The following is a 25,986-nucleotide window of genomic DNA, read 5'->3' on the forward strand; positions in this document are numbered from 1 at the left end:
CCCCATGCTTGTGACCATTTTTATCCAGATGAAAGACTTATACTTTTGCATACAACTTAAAATCCGTAGGCTTTGCATGTACAGGGGTTTCGGTATTAGTGGATATTTTATTGATATACAGGCACACGCGTTTAGATATTTATTTGCTTTACATACCAAGTAAAATACATTAATTCTCTTTCTTTAATATGCAGAAACAAAATTGATTGGCTATGGCAAAAACCACTTTTCTTTCTAAGGACGCGTCTTATGGGTATGGTACGGATATATCATTGGTCAATGGTCGCACGGCACTCCGGAGTTCCCGCCATTTCTTGACACTGACACGCTGGTATGCACGACGTGTTGTTCTGTTGTCTGTAGTAGCCGGGCTTGCAAGCGCATCCCGCTTCACATGGTTCGTCAGATTTACAATTGAATTTCGCAACAATGGAAATGCACAACTCTGGAGGACATGTTCTCTTGCAATCTGTGTATTCCTCATTCGGTTCAGAGCATTTATCTAAAAAAACGTACAAAGATTTTATATACCTACTTAGTCTGGCCATAAATACTGTTACAATTAAAATGAACAGAATATTGCATTTGAATTTGGAATGTCATTTTTATATGATTGCTCATTGAGTTTTCTCATTTTGGCGCCAATACATCGTAACATATTTCACGATATTAAAATGGAGTGGGGTGATAAAGAGAACCAAATCGCTGTGATTGCATTACACAAAGTAGGTATGGAGCCAAATGCAATTTTTAGAACTCTCCATTCCATATGCTTGGTATTAGTAAAATGTTGGTGTACCGGGCTATTAATAGGTGCAATGAGACCTCCTCTGTTTGTGACAGAAAAAGATCTGGCCGTCCATGGGAAAGAATTCGAAGAAGTCCCGTCCGAAAGCAAAAGATTTTATCTCGGGAAATGACGATAGCACCTAGAACCATTAGCCCGAGAGCCCGTGGGATCTACCTGTATGTATTTGACCAGACCTGAATTTTCGTACATTGAGACCCCTATACCTACCATGCATGAGGTGAGGACTCACTAAGCTCAAAGTGGTCGACGCGCCGAGCGCTCAGGTAGGACAGGTACCGATTTTGACGGATTTTAAATCCATTTGACCACGTCTGCCGTTTTGAAATTTTGAAAATATATGATTATTATTATCGGAAAATAAGAATGGCAGACCATTATCGCGCATTTTACTTTGTGGCAGACCACTTTGAAAATGCTAAATTGCATTGAAAATGCAAAATTTTGAAAGTAATTGACTAGATCTGCCATTGATTTAATAATATGTTGTTTATTATAGTCTTAAAAACTTATATTGATCACGGCAGACCTCTACATTGCGTACATACATCAACATATAATAAAATCTTAGCTACTACCCGGCCAGATGTATATTATGTTTTCCGTTCACTGTTTTAGAGGAATATAATTTACTTGCGATTTACTTTAGCAATGTATTTACCGAAATTAATATTTTTTTATATTATATATACTAAACTTCATTAGTTAGACAGTTAAGAAGTGAATTTTTTATGGAATAATTATAAATAATACGGTACAATGCTGATCAAAAAAGAATTCAATTCCTCATTTTTATTTCGTCAAGACAAAATTTAAAAGTGTTAAATCAGTTAAACAAATATATCATGCATGCATTACATATTATATATATATATATATCAATCTTCATTCATCATCATCATCATCGGAGTCATCTTTATCGTTAGGCGACTCGTCTTCATCAACCATTGAATCGAATACTGCAAAAATAAAACATAAATTGTAAAATGAACGTAAATTCATCTGAACATGTTCGAGAAAGAATTGTTATCAACTTACCAGGAACATTGGTGATTAAGTCACTCACAAAATATGGAAGTTGGTCACCTTCGAACCCTTTGAAGGCATATATGTTGTCCTGCTCAATCCAACCATACTCCAATGGGTCTAAAGTTGTCAGTTGCTTTTTGTAAGCATTTCTCCAAATAGAAGAAATATAGTGGGCCCTCAAAAGTTGTTGATAAAGCTCACTCTTATGCGGTGGTATTGAGCTTGCCTCAAATTTTTGATTTTTTTTTTCTATAATTTTCATTGATGTCTGAATATTTATAGTTGCTAACGAATAGCTGGAACCTTCCATCATCTACATCACTAGATTTTTTGGCATTGTATAGCTGGCAAGTTAAATGTTGAATGATAAAAATGAGGAATTGAATTATTTTTTGATCAGCATTATACCGTATTATTTATAATTATTCCATAAAAAATTCACTTCTTTATTGTCTAACTAATGAAGTTTAGTATATATAATATAAAAAAATATTAATTTCGGTAAATACATTGCTAAAGTAAATCGCAAGTAAATTATATTCCTCTAAAACAGTGAACGGAAAACATAATATACATCTGGCCGGGTAGTAGCTAAGATTTTATTATATGTTGATGTATGTACGCAATGTAGAGGTCTGCCGTGATCAATATAAGTTTTTAAGACTATAATAAACAACATATTATTAAATCAATGGCAGATCTAGTCAATTACTTTCAAAATTTTGCATTTTCAATGCAATTTAGCATTTTCAAAGTGGTCTGCCACAAAGTAAAATGCGCGATAATGGTCTGCCATTCTTATTTTCCGATAATAATAATCATATATTTTCAAAATTTCAAAACGGCAGACGTGGTCAAATGGATTTAAAATCCGTCAAAATCGGTACCTGTCCTACCTGAGCGCTCGGCGCGTCGACCACTTTGAGCTTAGTGAGTCCCCACCTCATGCATGGTAGGTATAGGGGTCTCAATGTACGAAAATTCAGGTCTGGTCAAATACATACAGGTAGATCCCACGGGCTCTCGGGCTACATGTTGCGTATTTTAAAAGATGACTTGGGACTTGCAGCCTATAAGAGACTTACTGGTCATTTCTTAACTGATAATTTAAAAGAGAATAGGGTGGTAAAATCGAAACAACTACTGAAGCGGTACGCAAAGGGAGGTCATAGAAAAATTTTGTTTACGGATGAGAAAATTTTTACAATTGAGCAACATTTTAATAAACAAAATGACCGTATTTATGCTCAAAGCTCTAAGGAAGCTTCCCAATTAGTCGACAGAGTGCAACGTGGGCACTATCCGACTTCAGTGATGGTTTGGTGGGGTATTAGCTATGAAGGAGTGACTGAGCCATACTTTTGTGAAAAAGGTATCAAAACATCGGCACAAGTGTATCAAGATACCATTCTTGAGAAGGTAGTGAAGCCCCTTAACAACACCATGTTCAATAATCAAGAATGGTCCTTCCAGCAAGACTCGGCGCTAGGTCATAAAGCTCTGTCTACGCAGTCTTGGTTGGAAACGAACGTTTCGGACTTCATCAGAGCTGAAGACTGGCCGTCGTCTAGTCCCGATCTTAATCCGCTGGATTATGATTTATGGTCAGTTTTAGAGAGTACGGCTTGCTCTAAACGTCATGATATTTGAAGTCCCGAAAACAATCCGAACGATTGGCAGTGAAAAATTTTCCCATGGAAAGAGTGCAACGTTTAAAGGACTGTATTGCAGCCAATGAAGACCACTTCGAATAAGCTTTTTATATTTTAAATTGTTTTATATTTATGTATTAAACTAACACACTGTAAAAGTAATAAATGTTATTTGCAATAGATTTATTATTATTTTTAATTGTAACAGTATTTATGACCAGACTAAGAACTGTGCAATAAACCTTGTATAATAAAAGTGTTTATTAAGCTCATGGAGGAATTATGGAGAAAGCTGGTGCAAAAACTAGACTAAGGTGGTCACGACCCTCAGTAATGAGAAAACGACGAAGAAGATGTTCATGTCAAATTTTTACTAAAAATACGCTGTTTTGATTCACCATAAAAATTTAACTTTTGATTAAAGGAACATTACTGGCAGTCATGATGATCATGTTCAATGTGGGTGCGGCTCAGTTGTTTAATGTCTACTCTTGATATTTTGAGGAAGTTTTATACAGTAGAAAATAAATTATTTTTATAAACAAGTTTCAGCGTAGAGTATGTACGGTACCTAAGTGGTCGCCATCATAGAGCACTGGAAATCATACGTTAAGCTGAAAGTCAGTAGGTAGGTGGAGCTCAAAAAGATTGTCTAACAAAAGACAATTAAACTTCCTAAAAGAAGTTCTTACATAGGCACTGCACCTGTTTGAACTATTTTGACGGACACGCTTAAAGAACACTATGATCTTCTAGACTGTCCGAGTTTCATCTTCCACGCCGGAAATATTCGTCGTTTCTCAGAATATCTAACTAGCAGAGCTTACTGAACTGTTGGAAACAAACCTACCTAAGGACCTCACAATAAAAAGTATTAAATACCATGATGTTACGAACGAGCCAATCAAAGATTGATACGTGGTTAGCTTATATGCTGCGAAGTAGGAGCGAGAGCTGTGGCAGCGAAATCTATAACATATTAAAAAGCTTTGGCTTGTGTTAAGTTCTATATTTAAACGAAAATCTAACGCCATACTAGCAGGTTCTTATCAAATTTGGCTTCAACTTAAAAAATTTAGAAGAGAAATAGAAAGAATGGAGTTGAGTTTAATGCTCCTTAATAGGGGATATATGATAGATAGATAGGGCCTCTTAATATTATTGATATTCGATCTTCTTCCTGACTGAGTACGTGCGCGCTTACCGCTCCTGGCGAAGCTGAAAAAAACATTCTGTCCATCGGTCTACCGAGAAATTGCAACATCCCTATGTCCATACCTCCAAACAAGGCTTAAGATTAATCGCTGAAGCGCTTTTTTTTTCCTACCTAAGCTGATAACCTTGAGAGGCTATATCAGCGTCGCCATAACTAGTAGTTGAGCTCACGGGGCTCAAGCCTGATGACGTTGCTAACACGAACCCTAGCAAGAGCCGTGCTTCGCAGAATCTACCACCGGATCGGAAACGCGACCCACTGAGAAGATCTGGCGAGAAACTCAGTGGGCTGTGTCTGAGGGTTAATTTACTCGTCGAGCCCTTTGTCGCAAGCGACGGTTTCGGCGAGAACGATGACCGGTGCTTGAGGTACCTAAAAGCACCGTTAGTAGATCGGGAGGATCCGAAATGACGTGCTTGGGGCGACGTCGACTGCTTTCCATTCTGACCGCAGGACCGATCCTGCGGTTAGAATAGCCACGATGAGAGGGTTCTCGTGTCGTGCCGCTTTATCGAAGTGGCGCATCGACGCCGACTGAAGATACTTACTGATGAACTCTAAGTCCAGGTCGTCATTGAGGTCGACGTTCCTAACGAACCATGGAGCTCCGACGGCTATCCTGCAAAAACGGGATTGAATAACTTGTAATGATTTTAAGTTAGTGCGGGTGAGCGAGAGCGAACACTACGCTTGCATAGGTCATGACGGGGCGTATGCAAGTTTTGTAGAGTGTCACCTTATTTCTAAGGGACAATTTACTTCGCCTGCATATCATCGGCGAAACTTTCTAAAACTACTCGCTCTATGGTTTCCCAATAATCTACAGTTTTTCTCCAGACAGCGCACCTAGCATGCCTTTTATTAAATGTCTTCGAAAGAAAAAGAATGACTTTCGCTGTCTCGGGTTGATTTTAAATTTAATTTTGAATTCCGGTACTCAACATTTTTTTTAAATAGTTTTCGTAATACCAGTGGCATAGCTAGGTAACCAAGGGCCCTGGGGCAAATTAAAAAATGGGGCCCCACTGCTATGTAAACTGATTAGGTTTTATCAAATAAAAATATGAAATATACAAATACTTTAAAAATTCTAAGCTACATTAAGCTCTTTTTTGTGCACTGCAGGGCAGGTAATAAAAATATTAAACAGTAGCAACATAAATTATAATTAATACTTGGTGTAGGTTAGGCTAATAAAACGAAATAGAGAAGATTCAGGGCCTTTTTTTTCGGGCTGGGTCCGAACCTTCTACGAGGTCTCCACGCCTAGGGGGCGCGCGCGGTATGTGGGACTGGTCCGCGACTGTGAGACCAAGGATGTTTTCAGGGCCCTACCCACTAAACTACTCCCCTGCACTCTTCGCACAAGCGTCCGATCCCCTCCGAGGTCAGAACCCGGATGAGGTAGGGGGGTTACCGTGGTCACTACAACCAGACGGCGCGGCGCAGCTCAGCTCAAGGACGCCCGGCCGACGTTTCAGAGCCTTCGATTCGCCTCGAAGGCTCTGTCAGCCGTCTGGGTACGGCAGCCCGTCAGGCCGCCCTGACGGTGCCGCTGGTGTCCCGGAATGCCCCGCTGGACCAGAACCAGCCTGCCGGGTCGGGACGCGATACACTCGGTGTATCTTATCTCCTTGGCAGCGCGCTAGCGTGTTGGTAGCGCACCGCGCGGCCTCTACGAGCTTACTCCTGATACAGTATTAATTTTTTAACCGTTCTCGAAAAAAAAAACTTAACTCGAATTCAGAATAAAACGCACATCGATGAATAATAAAACGCACATATCACCATCCGTCAAATTGACAACACTGGCAACCTACAGAAAGAATTTAGGGGAATTCCCTAAACATAACATTTTAATTTATCTCAACTGAGTTGTCATGATTAAAGTGGGGTTGCAGCCTGTCATATTTATTTTGAAAATAGGTGAAATTTCCAAAAGTTCAGTTTGATCGAGATTTCTGGTAAGGAATCGAGGGCCCCCTGAGCTTGGGGGCCCCGGGGCACTGCCCCGCCTAACCCCTAGGTAGCTACGCCACTGCGTAATACTGTCTCGCCCTAAAATTGCATGCGAATTTTTGGTATCAGATGAAAATAAAAACACGCTCTCTTAGCCAAAGACCGAACTTAAGTTGGTAGAAATAATAAAAAAGGTTCTTAAAAAAAGTATTAATGGAATAAATACCACAGTTTTCCTCTTCTATACATTCGTTACTTTCGTTCCGTACGTAACCTTCGTCACAAACGCATTTCTGTTCACGTTTCTGGTCGGCGAGACAACTGAACTTGATCCCTCTGTTTTTGCACGACCGTTCGGGTGGACAATCCATCACGAATGCATGTTTCTCGTGGGGCCGTGTGCAACTCGGTACTAAAATAGTAAAGTAACAATAATTTTCCTAAAGACAGTGTTATTTTAATTGCTACCAAAGAACACTAGCCTGCTCTCCGTTTGATTTTAGTTAAATTAAAATATCAGTAAATCATTTTTAAGAATGATCATGTGACTCATGATCATGATCAACTGACTGGATAAAAATCATACGCTATCGTCTGGCCCCAATACATTTTTGTCTGTAATATTGGAACCAGAGACTGATTGATAGACACACGTATAAATTTAAACAAAGAGCAAATATGTGCACGTTATATTAGTGTGCTCGATGTGGGAATCGACCCTCCAGCCAGTAGTCTCCAATATTTTAACGAAATAAGCTCTTATGTTAATAAATGTTCATGAATTACTTCGATGAAGTATGACGGAATAACATAAATAAATAAAATATAATAAAATCAAACCCGCAAAAACAATAATATACGTATTTATTATTATTTACAAGTCTCTCATCTATTTTCAAATTGTTTTGAACTATAATAAATTCCATTGATCGTTTCGGTTTTTTGGCTGTATGGGCTCTATTCCATTTGCAAAATGTTAAACAGATAACTATGAATTGCACCACAAAGCTTCAGACTTCAGAGATTGTGTACAAACTACAAAATTACAAATTCAAAACTTTAAACTATAAAAATACCTACCTATAGTCGGATTTTTAATTAGACGAAGCCAGCTGACAGTAGCTAATGTCACTTTGTGAAATAATGTTGCTATATTTAAAGTAATAGTGTTGAGTTCAGTTCTTGTTCAATCATATGAATGAACAATGAGTGTGAAGAGTTAATCATTAATTTCAAATTATAAAAGAATATAATTTATATTTTACAATAAAATTGTATTAAAGTGCTCCAATATATGTTACTAGTAGTATGTAACTACAATCAGTTTTTTTTATTTTCATTACCTACCTATAATTGTTATATTTTATACATCTATAGTTTCAACTATATGATGTGTTGGAAATAGGACAGTCTTACAAGCTTCATCGCAATGTTTTTCTTAATGTTTAAAACACTCGATATTCGGTACAGGTAAATACTATAGGAACATAATATTTCGTCGAAAAGTCGTTGGTATGTACAAAGCACGCCTAAAATTCGAACCCCGTACCCGATATCGGCAATTCGGCACACCGACTATTCACTAGACAATCGAGGCAATTTCATTAATTCAGGAGTTTTTTCAATCGTTCACTTTGTCACAACACTTTTTATTTCATCAAAAACTGACAACACAGTAAACGTCAGTTGACTTCGTCTAATAAGAAATCCGACTATATGTACAAATGCAATTTGAATTTTTTTTATTCAATTTAAATTTTAAATAAGCAGCCCTATATAGATAGTGAAACCCTCTCGAAAAGTGGAAAAACTAAAAAAAACCCTGCGTATTTCTAAACTATTGTAAAGTGAGGTAAACTAATATCATGCAAAATTTAACATGTCTCTTGTAAATTAACAGGTCGAGTGAAAACTGAAATTGCGACAATGTTGGGACATAAAATTAATCCAAACAAAATAAAAAACGTGTGTACACTATTACGAAGAGTAAACACTTTAAAACACCTGTGTAACAACAATAGAACAATTAACTCATTTATTAAACGAAATGAAAATGTAACCTCTAATATACCGTTTTGCCGACGCGCACATAATATTAAAAATAAACATAAAATTGACGATGGACGATTAATAATTAATGGATTCACGATTAGAACTCATACATGCGGAGAATTGAGACCTAAGAATGTCGGTGAAAGAGTCGTCATATGCGGCTGGGTGCAGTATTCACGTCTGTCCAAATTTTTACTGCTTCGAGACGCCTATGGACTCACACAATGCATTGTTGGTAGTGACGATACTGATTTATCCAGCTTACAACTAGAATCTGTAGTACAAATTGAAGGCATGGTTTCCATAAGGCCCAGAGACACAGTGAACCATGAAATGGCTACCGGTGAAATTGAGGTCACCATAATAAAGTTAAAAGTTTTAAATCCATCAGAAAAAGTAGCATTCAACTTAAGAAACTATCAGAAACCAAAAGAACAATTGAGAATGCAACATCGATACATTGCTTTAAGATTTCCCGAGATGCAAAATAATTTAAGAACTAGATCACAGATGCTGCATAAGATGCGGAGATTTCTAGTGGAAAATTATGGGTTTATCGAAGTTGAGACTCCGACACTTTTCTGCAGGACACCAGGTGGTGCTAGAGAATTTGTTGTCCCCACTCGTCATAAAGGATTGTTCTATTCTTTAGTCCAAAGTCCTCAACAATTCAAACAAATGCTTATGTCTGGTGGAATAGACCGGTATTTCCAAGTAGCCAGGTGCTACAGAGACGAGACCACTCGTCCAGACCGTCAACCAGAATTTACTCAGTTGGATATTGAACTATCTTTTACCACTCTAGAAGGAGTTCTAACATTGATTGAAGAGATGCTATATGATACTTTTACGAAACCATTACCAAGACCTCCATTTAATAGAATTACATATAAAGAAGCACTGGAAAATTATGGAAGTGATAAACCAAATTTACTGTATGATTTGAAATTTATAAACATCAAACATTTATTTGACAAAAAAGAAAATGACAACTTTGGTGCTTTCCTGCTGCCTTACCCCAGTGAGATGGGGAAGCTTACCACCAAATATAAAGAGAAAGTAAAGGATATAGCAAAAAAATATAATGCAAAGGTTGTGTTTAATGAAAATATATCAAAGGAATATACAAGTGATCTACAAGAGAGAATACAAGATGCCATTGGTCAGAATCGTGCTGCAATTATATCTATAAGTGAAGACACCGAAAATGCCTGCCTATGTTTAGGAGAAATTAAAGATATGATAATATCAGTATTGAAATCTAAGGAGCTGCTAAAAGTTAATGACAATGTTGCACCTCTGTGGGTGATCGACTTCCCGTTATTTGTGAAAGGGGATGATGGACTTCAACCATGCCATCATCCCTTTACAGCGCCTCATCCGGATGACCTACATTTATTAGAAACGGAGCCATTGAAAGTTCGGTCATTAGCATATGATTTAGTGATGAATGGTAATGAAATAGGAGGTGGTTCAGTCCGAATACACAGTCCGCATTTACAAGTTAAAATTATGAAGATGTTGAACATAGATCCAGAGAAATTGAGGCATTTTGTGAATGCATTAAGTAGTGGCTGTCCTCCTCATGCCGGCATTGCTCTTGGTATTGACAGGCTAATGGCAATTGTCTGTGATGCAGAGTCTATAAGAGACGTGATTGCATTCCCCAAGTCTCATGATGGCCGTGACCCTCTGTCAGGTGCACCTAATGTTTTATCACATAGTGATAGAAATTATTATCATTTAAATCATATTAAATGAAAGATTAATATTATAAATGTTTTTTATAAGATATACATGTGTAGATATTAAATACCCACACAAAGACCAAACAAACCTGTTTGTCACACGAAGATTTACCAGATGTGGGAATTGAACCCAGTCGGCAACTAGGTCTGGCATTCAACAGTGCTAACCACTACACCGACACGAGTCAGGTAAATGAGAAAATGCCAAAAGTGAAAAATGTTAATTAGATGAAGTAGATGTAATATGAATTAAATGAATCAAACATAATTGAATACAATATCGAAAAGTATTTTTAATATGCTTTTATTAGCTTCAGACGTATGTATGTTAGTATTGTAACAGAATCTTTGAACATGATTTTGACCCCCTTCAAAACGTCGGATTAACTCAAAATTTGGTATACTTATTAAGGATGATGACAATACAATATTTAAAAAAAATTTGAAAAAGTTGAAATTCAACTAAAAAATTAAAATTAAATATGTAATAGTTAAAAACTAAAAAATACGCTTTTATAGAAAATTCAACAAAATAATGGAAAATAAATAATAGTTTAAAAAAACTAAAAAAATGTGTTTCAGGATATTACCAAAAACTATTTTTTATTTTGTAGCCCTTAACTGGGTAAACGTGCTTAGACCCCAAATGTTGTTAAGTGATAATTGAATGTTATAAACACAACATAAATAGAGGTGGCGTCAAACTAGATGTTTATCATTCTACCTTTAAAACCGAAATGTTATAGTTCGTATTGTGTTGCTCTATTTTTTATATTTTTTGTTTGTAAACTAAATCAGAAATTTCTCTTCGTATCCATTGTTCACTTTCTACACGGAATAGATAAATAAGGTATCTTATTTATCTATTCTGTGATTTTCTACCTATATTATGTGATTTTGATGGTGGAAACTTATTTGATTATTGTTTAAGCTATTTTTTAATATATGTTTGTTTTATACTGTTGGTTTCCCAAATAAATAAATATAAATAAACACGTGACAGCTTTGTGACAGATATCGACAAGACGGTAGACACGACCGGTGCGAACTCAACCCGCCCATCTGTAATTACGCAAATATTTATACATTTTGTGTGTTGTGTCGTCATTGGAAGAAAATACCCCGTCACTCTCTTTGGCCAGCCCATACCGTGGGCCTCGCAGGTCAAATACCTAGGCGTCACCCTCGACAGAAGGATGACATTCCGTCCCCATATTAAAACGGTACGCGACCGTGCCGCCTTCATATTAGGACGTCTAGCCTATGCTTTGCAAGCGATGCAAACTGTTCCTCCGTAATAAGGTAACTCTACAAAACTTGCATACGCTCCGTCATGACGTATGCAAGCGTAGTGTTCACTCACGTAGCCCGCACCCACTTGAGACCCCTTCAGGTTATTCAATCCAGATTCTGCAGGATAGCCGTCGACGCACCATGGTTCCTGAGGAACGTGGATCTCTACGATGACCTGGAGCTCGACTCTGTCAGTAAGTATCTACAGTCGGCATTATTGCGGCATTTTGAGAAGGCGGCACGAAAACCCTCTTGTCGTGACCGCTGGAAACTACATACCTGATCCTATAGACCGAAGGGTGTTTAGGTACCACAAGCACCGGTCACCGTCCTCGTCGAACCCGTCGCTTGCGACGAAGGGCTCGACGAGCGAATTAACCCATAGACACACCTCACTGAGTTTCTCGCCGAATCTTCTCATTGGGTCGCGTTTCCGATCCGGTGGTAGATTTTGCGAAGCACTGCTCTTGCTAGGGTCAGTGTTAGCAACACTCCGGTATGAGACCCGTGAGCTCACCTACACACGTTAGGGTGAAGCTGAAATAGCCTCTCAAGGATATCAGCATAGGTAGGAAAACAAAGGAAGAAAAGGTTTACGATTGTATTGGATTAATTCTTGGAAGACTAGAAATTCAATTTCTAATACATACTCTTATTTCATTGAAGATCGAGGAAAACTTGTACCAAAGTCTTCGCTTTTAAAAAACAGGAAATCTTACTCTAAGAAAAACCCCGCTTAATAAGATTTTATAATTTTCCTCAATCGTTACATGTTAAATGAACGCATTCTTAACAAGACTATTTTTAGGTTCTTTTTTTTATTGCCCTTGTAGGCAGACGAGCATACGGTCCGCCTAATGTTAAGTGGTTACCGTCGCTCATGGACGTAGCGATTCCAGGAGCACGTCCAAGTAGCTGCCTACCATAATAGTATCGCCATTTTATTCCACCAATAGCCTGCTCGTTTCCATTGTTAAGTAATCGTAAGGGCACTTTTAATGGTAGGGCATGTGTACCCGTTTGCCACGAAGCAGTTTCAGTCTAAATAGAAAAATAAATATATTATTTAGAATTTCACGTCACGTTCGAAGTCAAATGGGTGCAATACATATTGCTATTTAAGCACCCGGCCAATAATATTTGCATTTAAAACAATAATAGCAGTACACAATAAATTCATTTAAATAAAATGTATAATAATATAAAATATGAATAATAATGAGAACGTACCGTAGCTGTACACATAATAAACACAACAGAACAATAAAACCACAACTCGCGTCTTCATTTTGCGAACTAAAGTTGAATTCTGATCAAAAACTAGCGTTACTACTCGCTTTTATATATATATATATATATATATATATATATTTTCTTATGTTGTTACCAGAGCTTGCAAACTAGTTTAGATTGAATTACGTTACTGTTTATTGACTATTCTGCGTTAAATGTATGTTTTTATACGGGCAGCTATCACCGTCCTACCGGTTACTGTCGTATCTGTTTGTAAGTGACGGTGTTCAAGCCGTAATTTCTGTAAATCATCATCTATTTCTTCTCTTCGAAGGTCATCGCTATTTTTTCATAAATTATTTTTATGGGCTCTAGAAATTACATATCAATGGGTGAGCTTTAAGCAGCCTGCTCTTCTCCTACAGGAATAAAAAAGAAAACATTTTTTTTGTTATTTTATTATTTATTTGAAGTCGTCGTGGCCTGAATAGACCAGGGTAGAAGCCTTTAAAAATACTAAAAAATGAAAAAAAATAATAGTAGGATGAAACCCATTAGAAAAGGAGGACAATATTATAAAAATGGAAGGAAAAATATATACCGGCGATCTGAGGTCGGGAAGGGGATGGTGGGGAGGGGGGGGTTAAGGGTAAAAAAAACGGTTTTTCTCGGTTTCCGGCAAAACTAAAAGTCCTATGGAAAAAGTCATTAGGCAAAGTTGTAGGTAATAAAAAGATCTAACACTTTTGTATTTTCACTTTTTCACATAATCTCAAAATTAATGTGAAAAATTCAAAAAACCAAGTTTTTGATTTTTTATTTTTATCTTTTTCAAAAAAAAATCTTTTTTCAAGAAATTTGCTGAAAACTTACCTTTTTATGTCCCAAATACGCGGGCCGCGTGAGCGAACACTACACTTGCATAGGTCATGACGGGGCGTATGCAAGTTTTGTAGAGTGTCACTTTATTTCTAAGGGACATTTTACTTCGCCTACATATCATCGGGTACAGACGTCCTAGAATGAAGGCGGCACGGTCGCGTACCGTCTTGATGTGGGGGCGGAATGTCATCCTACTGTCGAGGGTGACGCCTAAATATTTGACCTTCGGGGCCCACGGTATGGGCTGGTCGAACATCGTGATTGGGCGAATGGCGGGGGCGGAGGTGTTGACGCGCCTAGTCGGGAGGGGCGCCCGTAAATTATTTTTCCTTTCATTTTTATAATATTCCCCTCCTTTTCTAATGGGTTTCGTCCTACTATTATTTTTTTTGGTTTTAAAAATTATCGACACTGTTCTAGAATGATAACACGCCCGTTGCATTGGTATCGTATCTCACAGCCAAATACCAGTTTTTGTAATGGCATACGTACGGTACTTATCAAATTTAATGTTCACGATTGACTTCCACGGTGAAGGAATAACATCGTGTAATAATAATTAAACCCGCAAAATTATAATTTGCATAAATACAGGTGGTAGGATGTCTTGTGAGTCCGCGCGGGTGGGTACCACCACCCCGCCTATTTCTGCCGTGAAGCAGTAACGCGTTTCGGTTTGAAAGGCGGGCAGCCGTTGTAGGTAACTATACTGAGACCTTATAGGCTTATTACACTTGGCTGAATTCAGCCAATATATCATTAAGTATCAGTAATAACATTAAGTAAGTTAGTCTACTGAATTCAGTAGCAAGGATGGTTTCTGACTGACTGAATCATTTAGAAGCCTAATTAGAAACGCATTTAGGAAGGTGTGCATTAGGTAACATTAAGTTACTGAATGGTTTCATTCAGTCGTCCCTCTCAAATATATTAAGTGTATAATCTATATTTTAGTTTGTTTTTTGCTTCCGAATAAATAGTATTAATTTCGGTCGCCTTTATTTAATGTGCCAGATAGTTTTTGTCATCAGGGGTTGGGATATTGAAGAACTAAATTTTAAATCTTGATACGAATTTCCTGTTGCAAGAAATCTTAATGTTACAACCAAATCTTTATTTTGGACTTATACTATCGTAGGATTAGATATGTAATAGTTATATAATAGATATATAACAGACTATCGTAGGATAGTATCCTGCTTTTAAATAAACGGTGTCACAAGGTTTAATATTAGGTCAAACGAGATCGAATCCATTTATAGATCATTTTTGAAGTCTGCTGGTTCTAAATCACTCATAATGTTTATATTTGCTAATGTTTCGCACAGCAATAAATATTTCTTCACCGATATTCTTGTTTTTACTTTTTTTTATTTTGAGAATATGAAACAAAAAAAAAAAAAAAATTTGGTTGTTGTCTAGACAATACTGGGGCCATCCTCTTACGCACACGACCGTCCTACTTCGTCGCGTTGAAACTGACAATTGGTTCAGTAACTGAATTTAGAACAGTGTAATCAGAAGCTTCTAAATTTGCTCCTGAATTCAGTCGACTAAATTCAGCCAAATGTAATAAGCCTTTTAGAATTCATATCTCAAGGTGAGTGGCGGCGTTTACGTTGTAGATGTCAATGGGCCCTGGTAACCACTTAACATCAGATAGGCCGTGTGCTCGTTCACCCTAATAACTATCATAAGCAGGTTTTGATTTTATTGAAGATTTATTATAAAATAGGGCCTCGGTTAATAACAAGGCCCTATTTTATAATTGGGATTGAAGAAATTCACGAAACACAATGAAAAAATAATATCTAATAATAATTTGTCAATTTAATAACAAATAAATATTTTTGTTTACCTATGATGAGTTTTACAATATTTTAGAGCACTTTTATATGAGAATAATTTCTTAATTAACTTGAAAAAATATAGAATAATGTTTTTGAAAGCCATGCTATTATTATTATTTTTTTGTTTTATATTACAATTTTGGACAGTCAGGCGAGCTAGCCATTTGCGGACATTCGCAAATCTTAACACAGGCCGAATTGTCGTCGAGTTTCAAGTAATCTGGTTTGCAAGTGCATCCCTCTTCGCAGGGTTTGGGCTTACTACTTAATACGAGCGATGAGTGAATTGCAAGTACGCGGCGGACATGGGTTCGTGCAGTTGGAAAACTCTTCATTTTCGCCCGAACATTCCTCTGGAAAAATAACTTGTTGTTTAGGTTTCGTACATGGCATCATAGTGGGTAGGTACCACCACCGATTTCTGCCGCGAAGCTGTAATGCGATTCGATTTGAAGTTTTTTTTTTCTCCTACCTAAGCTTATAGCCTTGAGAGGCTATTTCAGCGTAAGCTTAACTAGTAGGTGATCTCACGGAGCTCAAACCTGACGACGTTGCTAACACAACCCTAGCAAGAGCCGTGCTTCGCAGAATCTACCACTGGATCCGAAACGCGACCCACTAAGGCGATCCGGCGAGAAACTTAGTGGGCTGTATCTGTTGGCTTAATTTACCACGAACGATGACCGGGATTACAAGAGTGGGACAGCCGTTACACTAGACCATTGAGACTTAGACTCTTATGTTTGAGACATGAGGTGGATGGTGACATTTACTTTGTGATGCCTAAGGGACCCAGTGGCAGTTAAGATCAATTGAGCTGTAAACTCGTCTGTTCGTCTATGATAACGAATATTAAATTAAATGAATAAGAGGCCATTCGTAAAGCATAGAGCAACAGAGTATCTCTTTGACACCAGCAGATAGGTTGCATATCAGTTTCGAGAGACCGGATGATTTTGTATGGTAGGTATATTCTTGTTTTTAGTCAAAACACAAACGCAGCATCTTTTGTACCTGAGACTTTGTAACTGAGACCTCCTCTAACTAAAGTTAGAGGAGGTCTCAGTAAAAAAAATCCCACTAATATTGTCCTAAGATAAATCTTAGGACAATATTAGTGGGATTTTTTTATTGAACCCTTATGGATGAGTTCAGTTGAAACTCATGTTTCAGTCTAGAGACAATATTCATTCTTTTTCGTTTATGGGCTACGGTAGGAATTAGAACTAGGCGGCTCTTCTATCTAAAATTAGAAACACACTGAAATTATTTGACTTTCATTGTACTTACTATCGCAGTCGCTAATCGTTATACAAGTGCCATTCAAGCCCGCGCGTCGCGACCCTAAAATCGCGAACTTTAACATGGTTAGGAACGACAGGCTGACTGCTCGTGGTGGTGGTACCGTCATTTACTATATGTCAAGGTGTGTGGCGCATTTACGTTGTAGATGTCTATGGGTTCCAGTAACCACTTAACACCAGGTGGGCTGTGAGCTCGTCCACATACCTAGGAAATAAAAAAATAAAAAAATAAAATAGTGTTCAGTTTCAAATCGAACCTTGCTTCGAGACATAAAAGAGAAAATAATGGTACCGACCGGCATGGACATAATTAAAGGCCCTACTACCTGTAATTAAAACTGAAACAAAGGGTTTCGGAATCAGGTAGTTTTTTTAATTAAGTAAGAACTCCTAACGGAGCAGGACGTCTCAGACTCGTTTGTCATGAGTCAAACAGACCTCTGTCGTTACAATCCTCTGAACTCTGGCTTTAAAAAACACGTCAACTTAACGAACGGAGGTACTTACAATTTGGGCAGTTTTCTCGGGCGACACATTTACCGCTATCGTCTTTCAGATATCCCTCTTTACACACGCATCCGGCTTTGCAGTACTCTCGCCTCACCAATGGGCAGGGCATAGGTAAGTCCTTCTCTGAGCACGTCATTGGGCCACACTGTGCTAGGACACAGTTCACGTGTATTTCATTTTCAGAGCAGAGGTCAGCTGAAATTTTGCAAATTTGACCAGATTTACCTTTAAGGAAACGTGTGGTACGCGTTAACCTATACCTACTATAGACGAGTTTCAAATTAAATGAAAGAATAGCTATTATTCCAATCGATCCTACTATGTAATTCGGTGTGGTAGGAGTGGCAGCATTATAGCTGTGTATACACCACAGCTTACTATTTTTTTGGGAGAAAAACTACTATCATCTATACTAATATTATAAAGAGGAAAGATTTGTTTGTTTGTTTGTATTGAATAGGCTCCGAAACTACTGAACCGATTTGAAAAATTCTTTCTCTGTTTGGAAGCTACACTATTCCCGAGTGACATAGGCTATAATCTTTTTTGAAAAAAAAATTAGGGACTCTTACTAAAACTCCAATAATGTAACCCAAGGTGTAAAAAAACACGTCAACTGAACGAACGGAGGTACTTACAATTTGGGCAGTTTTCTCGGGCGACACATTTACCGCTATCGTCTTTCAGATATCCCTCTTTACACACGCATCCGGCTTTGCAGTACTCTTGCCTCACAAATGGGTAGGGCATAAGTAAGTCCTTCTCTGAGCACGTCATTGGGCCACGCTGTGCTAGGACACAGTTCACGTGTATTTCATTTTCAGAGCAGAGGTCAGCTGAAATTTTGCAAATTTGACCGGATTTATCAGGAAACGCGTTAAACTCCTCTACTAGAGATAAGTTTCAGATTAAATCAAAGAATAGCTATTATTCCAATCTATTCTACTATGTAATTCGGTGCGGTAAGAGTGGCAGCATTATAGCTGTGGTGTATAGTCTGTACCATGCGGTCCATGCAACCCATGACCGAACGCTGTAGAGGAACGTCACATGTGGTCGCGATCCTCAGCAGTAAGGGAACGATATAGAAGAAGAAGTATATATGACACATTAGCCATCAAGCAAGTGAGTGAATCGTGAGATCTTTTGTCAACCTAGGCCACGAATTCCGAAAGTGATTAATATCGGCCATCGATGTCCATCCGTAAGGATTTTAAATGAAGTCGTAACAACTAGGCGGCAAATCCTAAACCATGAGAAAAGAAAACCAATCTTTACTCACCGTCACAATCACTGAGTTTAATACAAGTGTCGTTTTTAGCTCGCAAGTAGTTGTCCTTACAGACGCAGCCACCGACGCATTCCCTTTCCGGCACCCCCTTGCAACTGAGGGATCCCCCCAGGTCTGAACACTTCTCGAACCGACAAGCAGCTTGGATGCAACTTAAATACTGTTCATTTACTGAACAAAGCTGGGCTGAAAACAATAATTAGATACTTGGAGTAGTTATGTTATCTTGGACGGCCGTCTGGTGTAGTGGTAAGTGACATGGTCACTACACAAGGGGGTCGCGGGTTCGAATCCCGCCAAGGGAAGATATTTGTATGATAAATATAAATGTATTTTCCAGGGTTATGGATGTATATTAAATATTAAATATATGTACGTGTATAATAAAAATCTTACATTTTTTTCCGTTAGCTGGTACCTGTAACACAAGTTCTTTACGAACTTAGCACGGGACCAGTTAACGTGGCGTGATTGTTATTAAATATTTATTTATTTATTTATTATTATTATTTATTATTTCTTGGACCTAATTACATCAAGATTTATCCGGGATTATTGGATCTGATAACCTGGATGATTTGTAACAATATTAAAAATACTGTACAATAATTAATGTATGTATATTGTACTATGTTAAAGTTTTGGCTTACATTCACAATCTCTTGCATCGACACAGGTGCCATTGTCAACCCTAAGAAAATCGTTTTTACAAACACAACCGGATTCGCAGGGTTCGTCCGAGGGGCACGACCGCCGCCTGTATTTGTGCTCGCATTTATCAGAATCACAATTGGGCCGTCGCTAGCTCGAGTACACTTCGTTCACGGGACATGGTTCACCTGAAAAGAATATCTAATGTTATTAAAGTACCTTAGCAGCCGTACGTCGTAAATATTGATTTACCTACAGAATAATACAAAATAATTCCCAGTACACTGCAGCTATGTAATATTGCCCTTTTTCTCATGAAACTTAAACTTGACCTTATATTAAGGATATGCTTTAACGTACCCCTGGTACTGCCCTCGTCTATCAGCAACACAAATTTACCCACCACATACCTACTTACTATTTTTTTGGGAGAAAAACTACTATCATTATTTAATAAACTTACACATCAGCAGATCGTCAAGTCTCACATACCCCGTGCGCCCCTTAGGCGCGGGGACCTCGTAGGAGGTTCGACCCCGGCCGCTTAGGCTACCAACGATTTTCTACATGGACACCAAGTTTCAAGTCAACCGGATGCATGGTTCAGTAGTTATAACGGAACATCCGCAAAAACCACTGTAGATTTATATATTAGTATAGATGAGTCGTCTATTATCAAAGGTGGCAATCTGTGCATTTGGAAAAAAATATGTTATTGATATGTCAATACAGATTGATTTGAATATAATCGTCTCCTTCAAAGAATACGGTTCAAAACCTGCATTAAATAAAGGTTAATAGTTAACCTGTTATTTATCTAAGATGTCGTTCCGAAGAGTTTTGTGACTGCCAATGGAATACAAAGTCAATAATTCGTTTTTCTGATTTACCAATAATTGTCCAAAAGTCAGATTGCCGGCTTTGATAATAGTCGACTCAGATATAGATTGAATCGCGGTACGGTTCTGTTGTATGATTTTATTAGGCCCACGTCGAGGAAATTGCGTAACACATTGGATACATAATAAAACTTGTCGGACTCTCATACCTAGCTCTTGAAAGACCTAGGAAATACTTTTAGGGTTCAGAATTTATTTTTACGACTTACTTGGACACTTTTCTTGCGGTATACAAGTTCCATTTTTGTCTCTCAAATATCCTAATTTGCAGGCACATCCAAATTCGCATATCTCCGGATCAACTAATCGGCACACGGGGGCATGTTCTTCGATGCACTTCTGAGGCCTGCATAAACTTTGAAGGCAGGAGAGTTCTTCGTTTTCTGGACAAGTAGCTGAAATTTTTAAATTCATTGAGAAATTTACTTCTGATTATTTTCACAAGACGACTTGGTGGCATCATAACTGTTGTGATATCTGTGGATTTCATAATCGCCTAAATACTAATGCGGAGTTTACATTACGAAATTAGTGTCATGCACGTTGAACTCAGTTTCACGAAAGTAGTTTCGATATATGCGAAAGTAATTTCGTAAAAAAATTAGTGTCGCGAAATCCACAGTATCGCAGTAACCATGGCGCCTTCAGCATCAAAGCTATATTTTGCTATATTCAATGTAGCTAAAGAAATGCTTATATACCTATGAACTTAAAAAAAGGCTATCAAGAAAAAAAAAGTTGGTAGATTCGAGGATGGTCAACAAGAAGGCATTTAGGTGCAATGAAGTTAGTCTCTAAATTAGCAGATGAAGATCCTGAGAGTAATAAAAACTATTTTCGAATGAGTGAAGATAATTTTGATTTTTTACTGTAGGTGTTTCGGGTCCCATAGACACCCTTGTCGCTGATATTCATTAATAAGATCTATTTTATTTTTCTGTACTCCATCGTTGATTTGCCATTTTCAACGCTTGAAGCGCGTCCGAACTAACAATACACACGTCCGCACAACGCAGACCCTTTCGCGACATTAGTTTCACGTCGCGTCTACACTATGAAATTAGTTGCATGACACTAATTTCACCAAAAAATCGCGCAAGGCACGAAACTAATTTGCATGCTTGAAATTAATGCATGCATTACGAAAGTATTAAATTACACGTGAAACTGTTTGTAAAACTAATGTCACGAAATTAGTTTCATGCCACTAATTTCGTACTGTAAATTCGCCTTAAGTGCTTGCTTGCCTATTTATTTCAATAATAAGTATGTACCTACATAATGCCTACAGTAAAAAATCCAGAGCACAGTAATAAAAATAATGTATTTTAACGAGTCTTTGATACGGGGCCAAATTTTATAGTCCGAATAGGAACGCCTCCATTTTGGTGAAAATTACGTTGAAAGATTCCGTTACATGGATATATTGGTGGTAGAAAATATAGGTCAAGCTAATAAAATCGTGTGAAAGGGCCAATTTGTTATTTACATTATACCTACAAACATTAAGTTGATTAATATTTCACGTGCGGATTAGGAGTACCTACATCATTTCTTACATAGCGGCGGTAGCGTTGTGTTGTGATGACATTCGTGACCTTTGGCATATTATATACAGATAATGAATGGCTATGGCTCAGAACATGTTTTTAAAATTACATAATAACTGATGATGTAGGTACACCTAACTGCTCGTTTAATAAAAGTATATTAAAATACATATATTGTTTTTAATCAGAAATAGCGACTTGTTTTAAGTAGATTAGGATGATCTTTAGTGCAAGCTCGAGCTTTATATGATCTTTAGCCACGTTTCCAAAATTTATCCATACAATTTTTCATTCAAGTACGGCAAAGAAGACGGCGTATAAGCTGCTAATTGCTATACACGTGTCTTGCCGAAGAGCATCCGAGAGACATGACCTCAGATCCCGACCCATGCTGATTCTGATCCAGCGGGATATTGCGAGGGAATGAGCCGTCTAGACGTGCTTTGGATATCCTTGCCCTAGTCCCGACAGACGCCGAACCGGCGGTCTTCACTGCCATGCCTAGTAGGGACAGGGTGGTGGGGAGACATGAGCTTCGCGCGAATCGCGTCACCTGGCTTCGCTATAGATTTAGTCGGTTCAACTTCCACACAGTCAACGCATCGGCGGTTTTTTTTAATGTGTAACTTTACGTCACATTCAAAAATTGGGCGTGCATTAAAAAAAGCGAGCGAACAAAAACAAAAAAATAACACATTATTTGGGAACATAATCATCAAATATTCAGATTATTTGTACCGAGACACTTCGCTACACCTTGAGGTTATTGATAGATGAAGAGCGAGCGAGATGCTAATAGATTTAATATTTGTGATACAGTCGTGATCGTACACAAGTACCGAAACAATTAAGTTTCTAAGGCAAGCAACTTGATAATGTAGTCATTTAAATTTGGCAGCTTTTTACATAAATCATTTCTCTACTCGATAATTCCACAGCGCTATGCGTTTTCCTTCTTGTGGAGTCTCTATCGGTAGCTAGAGACTCGAAAAAGCTAATGCAATTGCCGATGTCCACGAGCTATTAAACTATCAACAGTGGTCATTCAAATATAGCATTATAGACTCGAAAAAGCTAATGCAATTGCCGATGTCCATGAGCTATTAAACTATCAACAGTGGTCATTCAAATATAGCATTATTTTACGTTTGTTACGTACCCTAGTAACATGCATTTTGTTAATTCGCTATTTCGCAATTAGCAACCAGTGGCGTACGTGACTACAAATTGTCGACGCAGCAACCTCATTCCATGTTCATGGAAAATTACGCGACTGGCGTCAAGTGCTGACACTGCAGCGTCGCTATGCCGCCCGGGCCGGGGCCCGCTGGCGCCACTTCGGTACTGACATCGTCCAAGTCCACTCAATAGCATCTTAGTTTAATTAATTGTATAATTATAATTCTTTAATAAATAAGTTCATAGAATTTTGGTTTTTTTTAAACGCTACGGCTGTAGTCTACATAATTGGCGCAGTCGGTAGGATATTCGAAGCAGTGCGCGGCGCGGTAAAGAACTCCAGAAATCGTTGATTCTGCCGACTCCGTATAGTCGCTGCTCGTGCTATCAAGCCCTTATCGAATACCTGAATCGTGAAGACACGGCCGGCGTAGTATCTGGAAATCGATACGCGAGAAGACCAAAATGATATATCGTATGTAAGTACTTGAACCTTCTTTTTGTGTTGCCTCCTTGTCAATCCAAATCCAAAATTTTTCATCCGAAGAATTACGGTGAAAAATCTGTCTCCTCAAGGCAGATTAGTAGTAGACAGAGAGACGTCGATTTAAATCGAAATTTAGATATTAACGTAAGTTATAAATTAGAAATGGCCGTAGACCCGGACCAAATCTACAAGGCCCTTCGCCCAGTGCCAGAGTTCGACGGCAATCCGAACATACTGACTAGGTTTATCAGAATTTGTGACCAAATCGTCACACAGTATATAAGAACGGATCCTGGCAACGAATTAAATAACCTCAGCCTAATAAACGGTATATTAAATAAAATAACTGGTCCTGCCGCCAGGACCATAAATTCAAATGGCATACCAGAGAACTGGTTAGGTATCCGTACTGCCCTCATTAATAATTTTTCAGACCAAAGAGATGAGACCGCTTTATACAATGACCTCTCCTTACTAACACAGGGAAACAGTAGCCCCCAGGAGTTTTACGACAAATGCCAGACCCTATTCAGCACTCTCATGACATACGTAACTTTACACGAAAGTATTGCCACAACCATCGAGGCAAAACGCGACCTGTATAAAAAGCTAACAATGCAAGCATTTGTTCGAGGCCTCAAGGAACCCTTGGGATCTCGCATACGCTGCATGAGACCGACCTCCATTGAAAAGGCTCTGGAATTTGTACAGGAAGAACTTAACATAATGTATCTACAACAGCGAAACGGGTTCACCTCTGAACGGCGCAACCTTATTCAGCCTACACCGACACCACCTGTAAAAATACCACCTATGTTTCCGGTAGCAATGCCGAAACCGCTTTCATTCGGACCGAACCCAGGACCGAGCTGGGAGCGACAGCCACCACCAGGACCTAACAACCACTGGAAACCTGCTTTCAAATTTAACGCCCCTCAGCGCATGCCTAACATGCCATCACGCACGCAGCAAATGTTCGCATCGCACCCACCAAACTACAACCCCCGTAGCAACGTATTTAGGCTACCTCAGCGGAACCAGGGACCGAAACCTATGAGTGGTATTAGTCACTACGTGGCAAAACAACTTCCACTCACAGGTCATGATTGGAGTAAGTCAGGTAACCCACCTCCAACAAATTATTTTAAAACAAGAGAGATGAACATTAACGAATGCTACGATAATAACGGTTATTACTTACTCGACAATGACTACTATACCCACGACTATGACCCTAACTATTACATAGATTACACTAACTATGACGCGGACTATAATAACTATGAAATATACGACTATTACGACCCTACAATAAATGACTGCCCACCAAACGGAAATAAAGTTAACGAAATAAGTAGTATAGGAGCCGAAGCGCAACCCTCTACTAGTCATTCGGATCAGGATTTTCCCGTGAGCCCCCCATTAAAACTGTTAAAATAGAATTAAATTTACAAACTCAACGCCAGTTACCGTACCTAAAAATTAAAAATCCACCTCTAAACATATTAATCGACACGGGCGCAAACCAATCTTTTTTAAGCCCTAAAGCGGTGGAGAAATACTACTCAAATATACCTCTTAAATATGACCCCTTCGAAGTAACGAACGTCCACGCTACAACTAGGAACGACTTCTCTATCACTATACCAGCTTTTTCAGAACTTAACGACGCGGGACCTATTAAACTGTTTGTCTACGATTTCCACAAATTTTTTGACGGACTTATTGGTTTAGACTTGCTTACCAAATGGAAATCTAGAATCGACCTTAAAGACAACCTACTGATTACAGACAATTCTACCAACCCTATTGAAATGTTCAATTCTCGCAACGTTAACCTGTACGAAGACATCGTACCGGCTAACTCTAGTAAACTAGTTAGAGTACCAATAAATTCATCTGACGGCGAAGTCTATATCCCGCAGCAATATCTGAACAACTGTGTGGTGAACGAATGCATCACGACAGTCGTTAAAAACCGTGGTATAATTGAAGTCGAAAACACATCGCATAACGACATAATATTTTCAATGGACCGCCCCATAGAAGCGTTAACGTTTAATATCGAGTGCAGCCGTACCGAACAAAGTCGTAGTCGCGTTGATCAGGTCTTATCGCGATTACGTACCGATCACCTTAATGAGGAGGAAAAAATGAATTTAATTAACCTCTGCTCGCAGTACGCTGACGTATTCTATCTTGAGGGTGAACCGCTCACCTTTACTAATAAAATAAAACACCACATTAGGACGACCGATGAAATTCCGATCTATACAAAAAGCTATCGCTATCCTTTTGTCCACCGGGAGGAGGTTAGAGATCAAATTTCTAAGATGCTGCAACAAAATATAATAAGACCCTCTGACTCAGCATGGAGCTCGCCTATCTGGGTC

The 25,986-nt window shown here is 38.4% G+C and overlaps 3 protein-coding genes and 1 long non-coding RNA gene across 5 annotated transcripts in view; 1 reads left to right on the plus strand and 3 right to left on the minus strand.

The window, feature by feature from the left end:
• Positions 1 to 124: 124 nt before the first annotated feature.
• On the minus strand, positions 125 to 19,623 carry LOC101735636 (zonadhesin). The gene is made up of 6 exons (XM_062675072.1): positions 19,478 to 19,623; positions 18,819 to 19,013; positions 18,175 to 18,372; positions 17,534 to 17,731; positions 6,891 to 7,076; positions 125 to 502 (listed from the first exon to the last, which is right to left on the minus strand). The coding sequence occupies exons 3-6, from the start codon at positions 18,311 to 18,313 to the stop codon at positions 270 to 272; spliced, it is 756 nt and encodes a 251-aa protein (XP_062531056.1). The 5' UTR covers positions 18,314 to 18,372; positions 18,819 to 19,013; positions 19,478 to 19,623; the 3' UTR covers positions 125 to 269.
• LOC134201012 (uncharacterized) lies at positions 1,569 to 6,883 on the minus strand. The gene is made up of 2 exons (XR_009976161.1): positions 1,847 to 6,883; positions 1,569 to 1,767 (listed from the first exon to the last, which is right to left on the minus strand). It is a non-coding gene; the product is annotated as an uncharacterized LOC134201012 (long non-coding RNA).
• LOC119630206 (aspartate--tRNA ligase, mitochondrial) lies at positions 8,317 to 11,457 on the plus strand. Its single transcript, XM_038018724.2, has one exon. It carries the CDS (start codon positions 8,591 to 8,593, stop codon positions 10,475 to 10,477), a length of 1,887 nt encoding a protein of 628 aa, XP_037874652.1. The 5' UTR covers positions 8,317 to 8,590; the 3' UTR covers positions 10,478 to 11,457.
• Positions 19,478 to 25,986, minus strand: part of LOC101735367 (zonadhesin) — a 74,361-nt gene continuing 67,852 nt past the window's right edge. For both annotated transcript variants that reach the window (XM_062675069.1, XM_062675068.1), the window contains 2 exons: positions 20,587 to 20,772; positions 19,478 to 19,666 (listed from right to left, as the gene is read on the minus strand). In XM_062675069.1, coding sequence (XP_062531053.1) covers positions 19,629 to 19,666; positions 20,587 to 20,772 — 224 coding nt within the window. In that variant the 3' untranslated portion in view covers positions 19,478 to 19,628. The remainder of the gene's footprint in view (positions 19,667 to 20,586; positions 20,773 to 25,986) is intronic.

The sequence above is a fragment of the Bombyx mori genome, chromosome 22 (genome assembly GCF_030269925.1).
Source record: "Bombyx mori chromosome 22, ASM3026992v2".
Lineage (NCBI taxonomy): Eukaryota > Metazoa > Arthropoda > Insecta > Lepidoptera > Bombycidae > Bombyx > Bombyx mori.

Coding starts and splice junctions, on each gene's coding strand:
- LOC119630206 (XM_038018724.2), top strand. CDS start 8,591: ATGTTGGGACATAAAATTAATCCAAACAAAATAAAAAACGTGTGTACA.
- LOC101735636 (XM_062675072.1), bottom strand. CDS start 18,313: ATGACGTGCTCAGAGAAGGACTTACTTATGCCCTACCCATTTGTGAGG. Junction 7,077..17,533: donor CCGAGAAAACTGCCCAAATT/GTAAGTACCTCC, acceptor TTACTATTTTAG/TACCGAGTTGCACACGGCCC. Junction 503..6,890: donor TATAGAAGAGGAAAACTGTG/GTATTTATTCCA, acceptor ACGTTTTTTTAG/ATAAATGCTCTGAACCGAAT.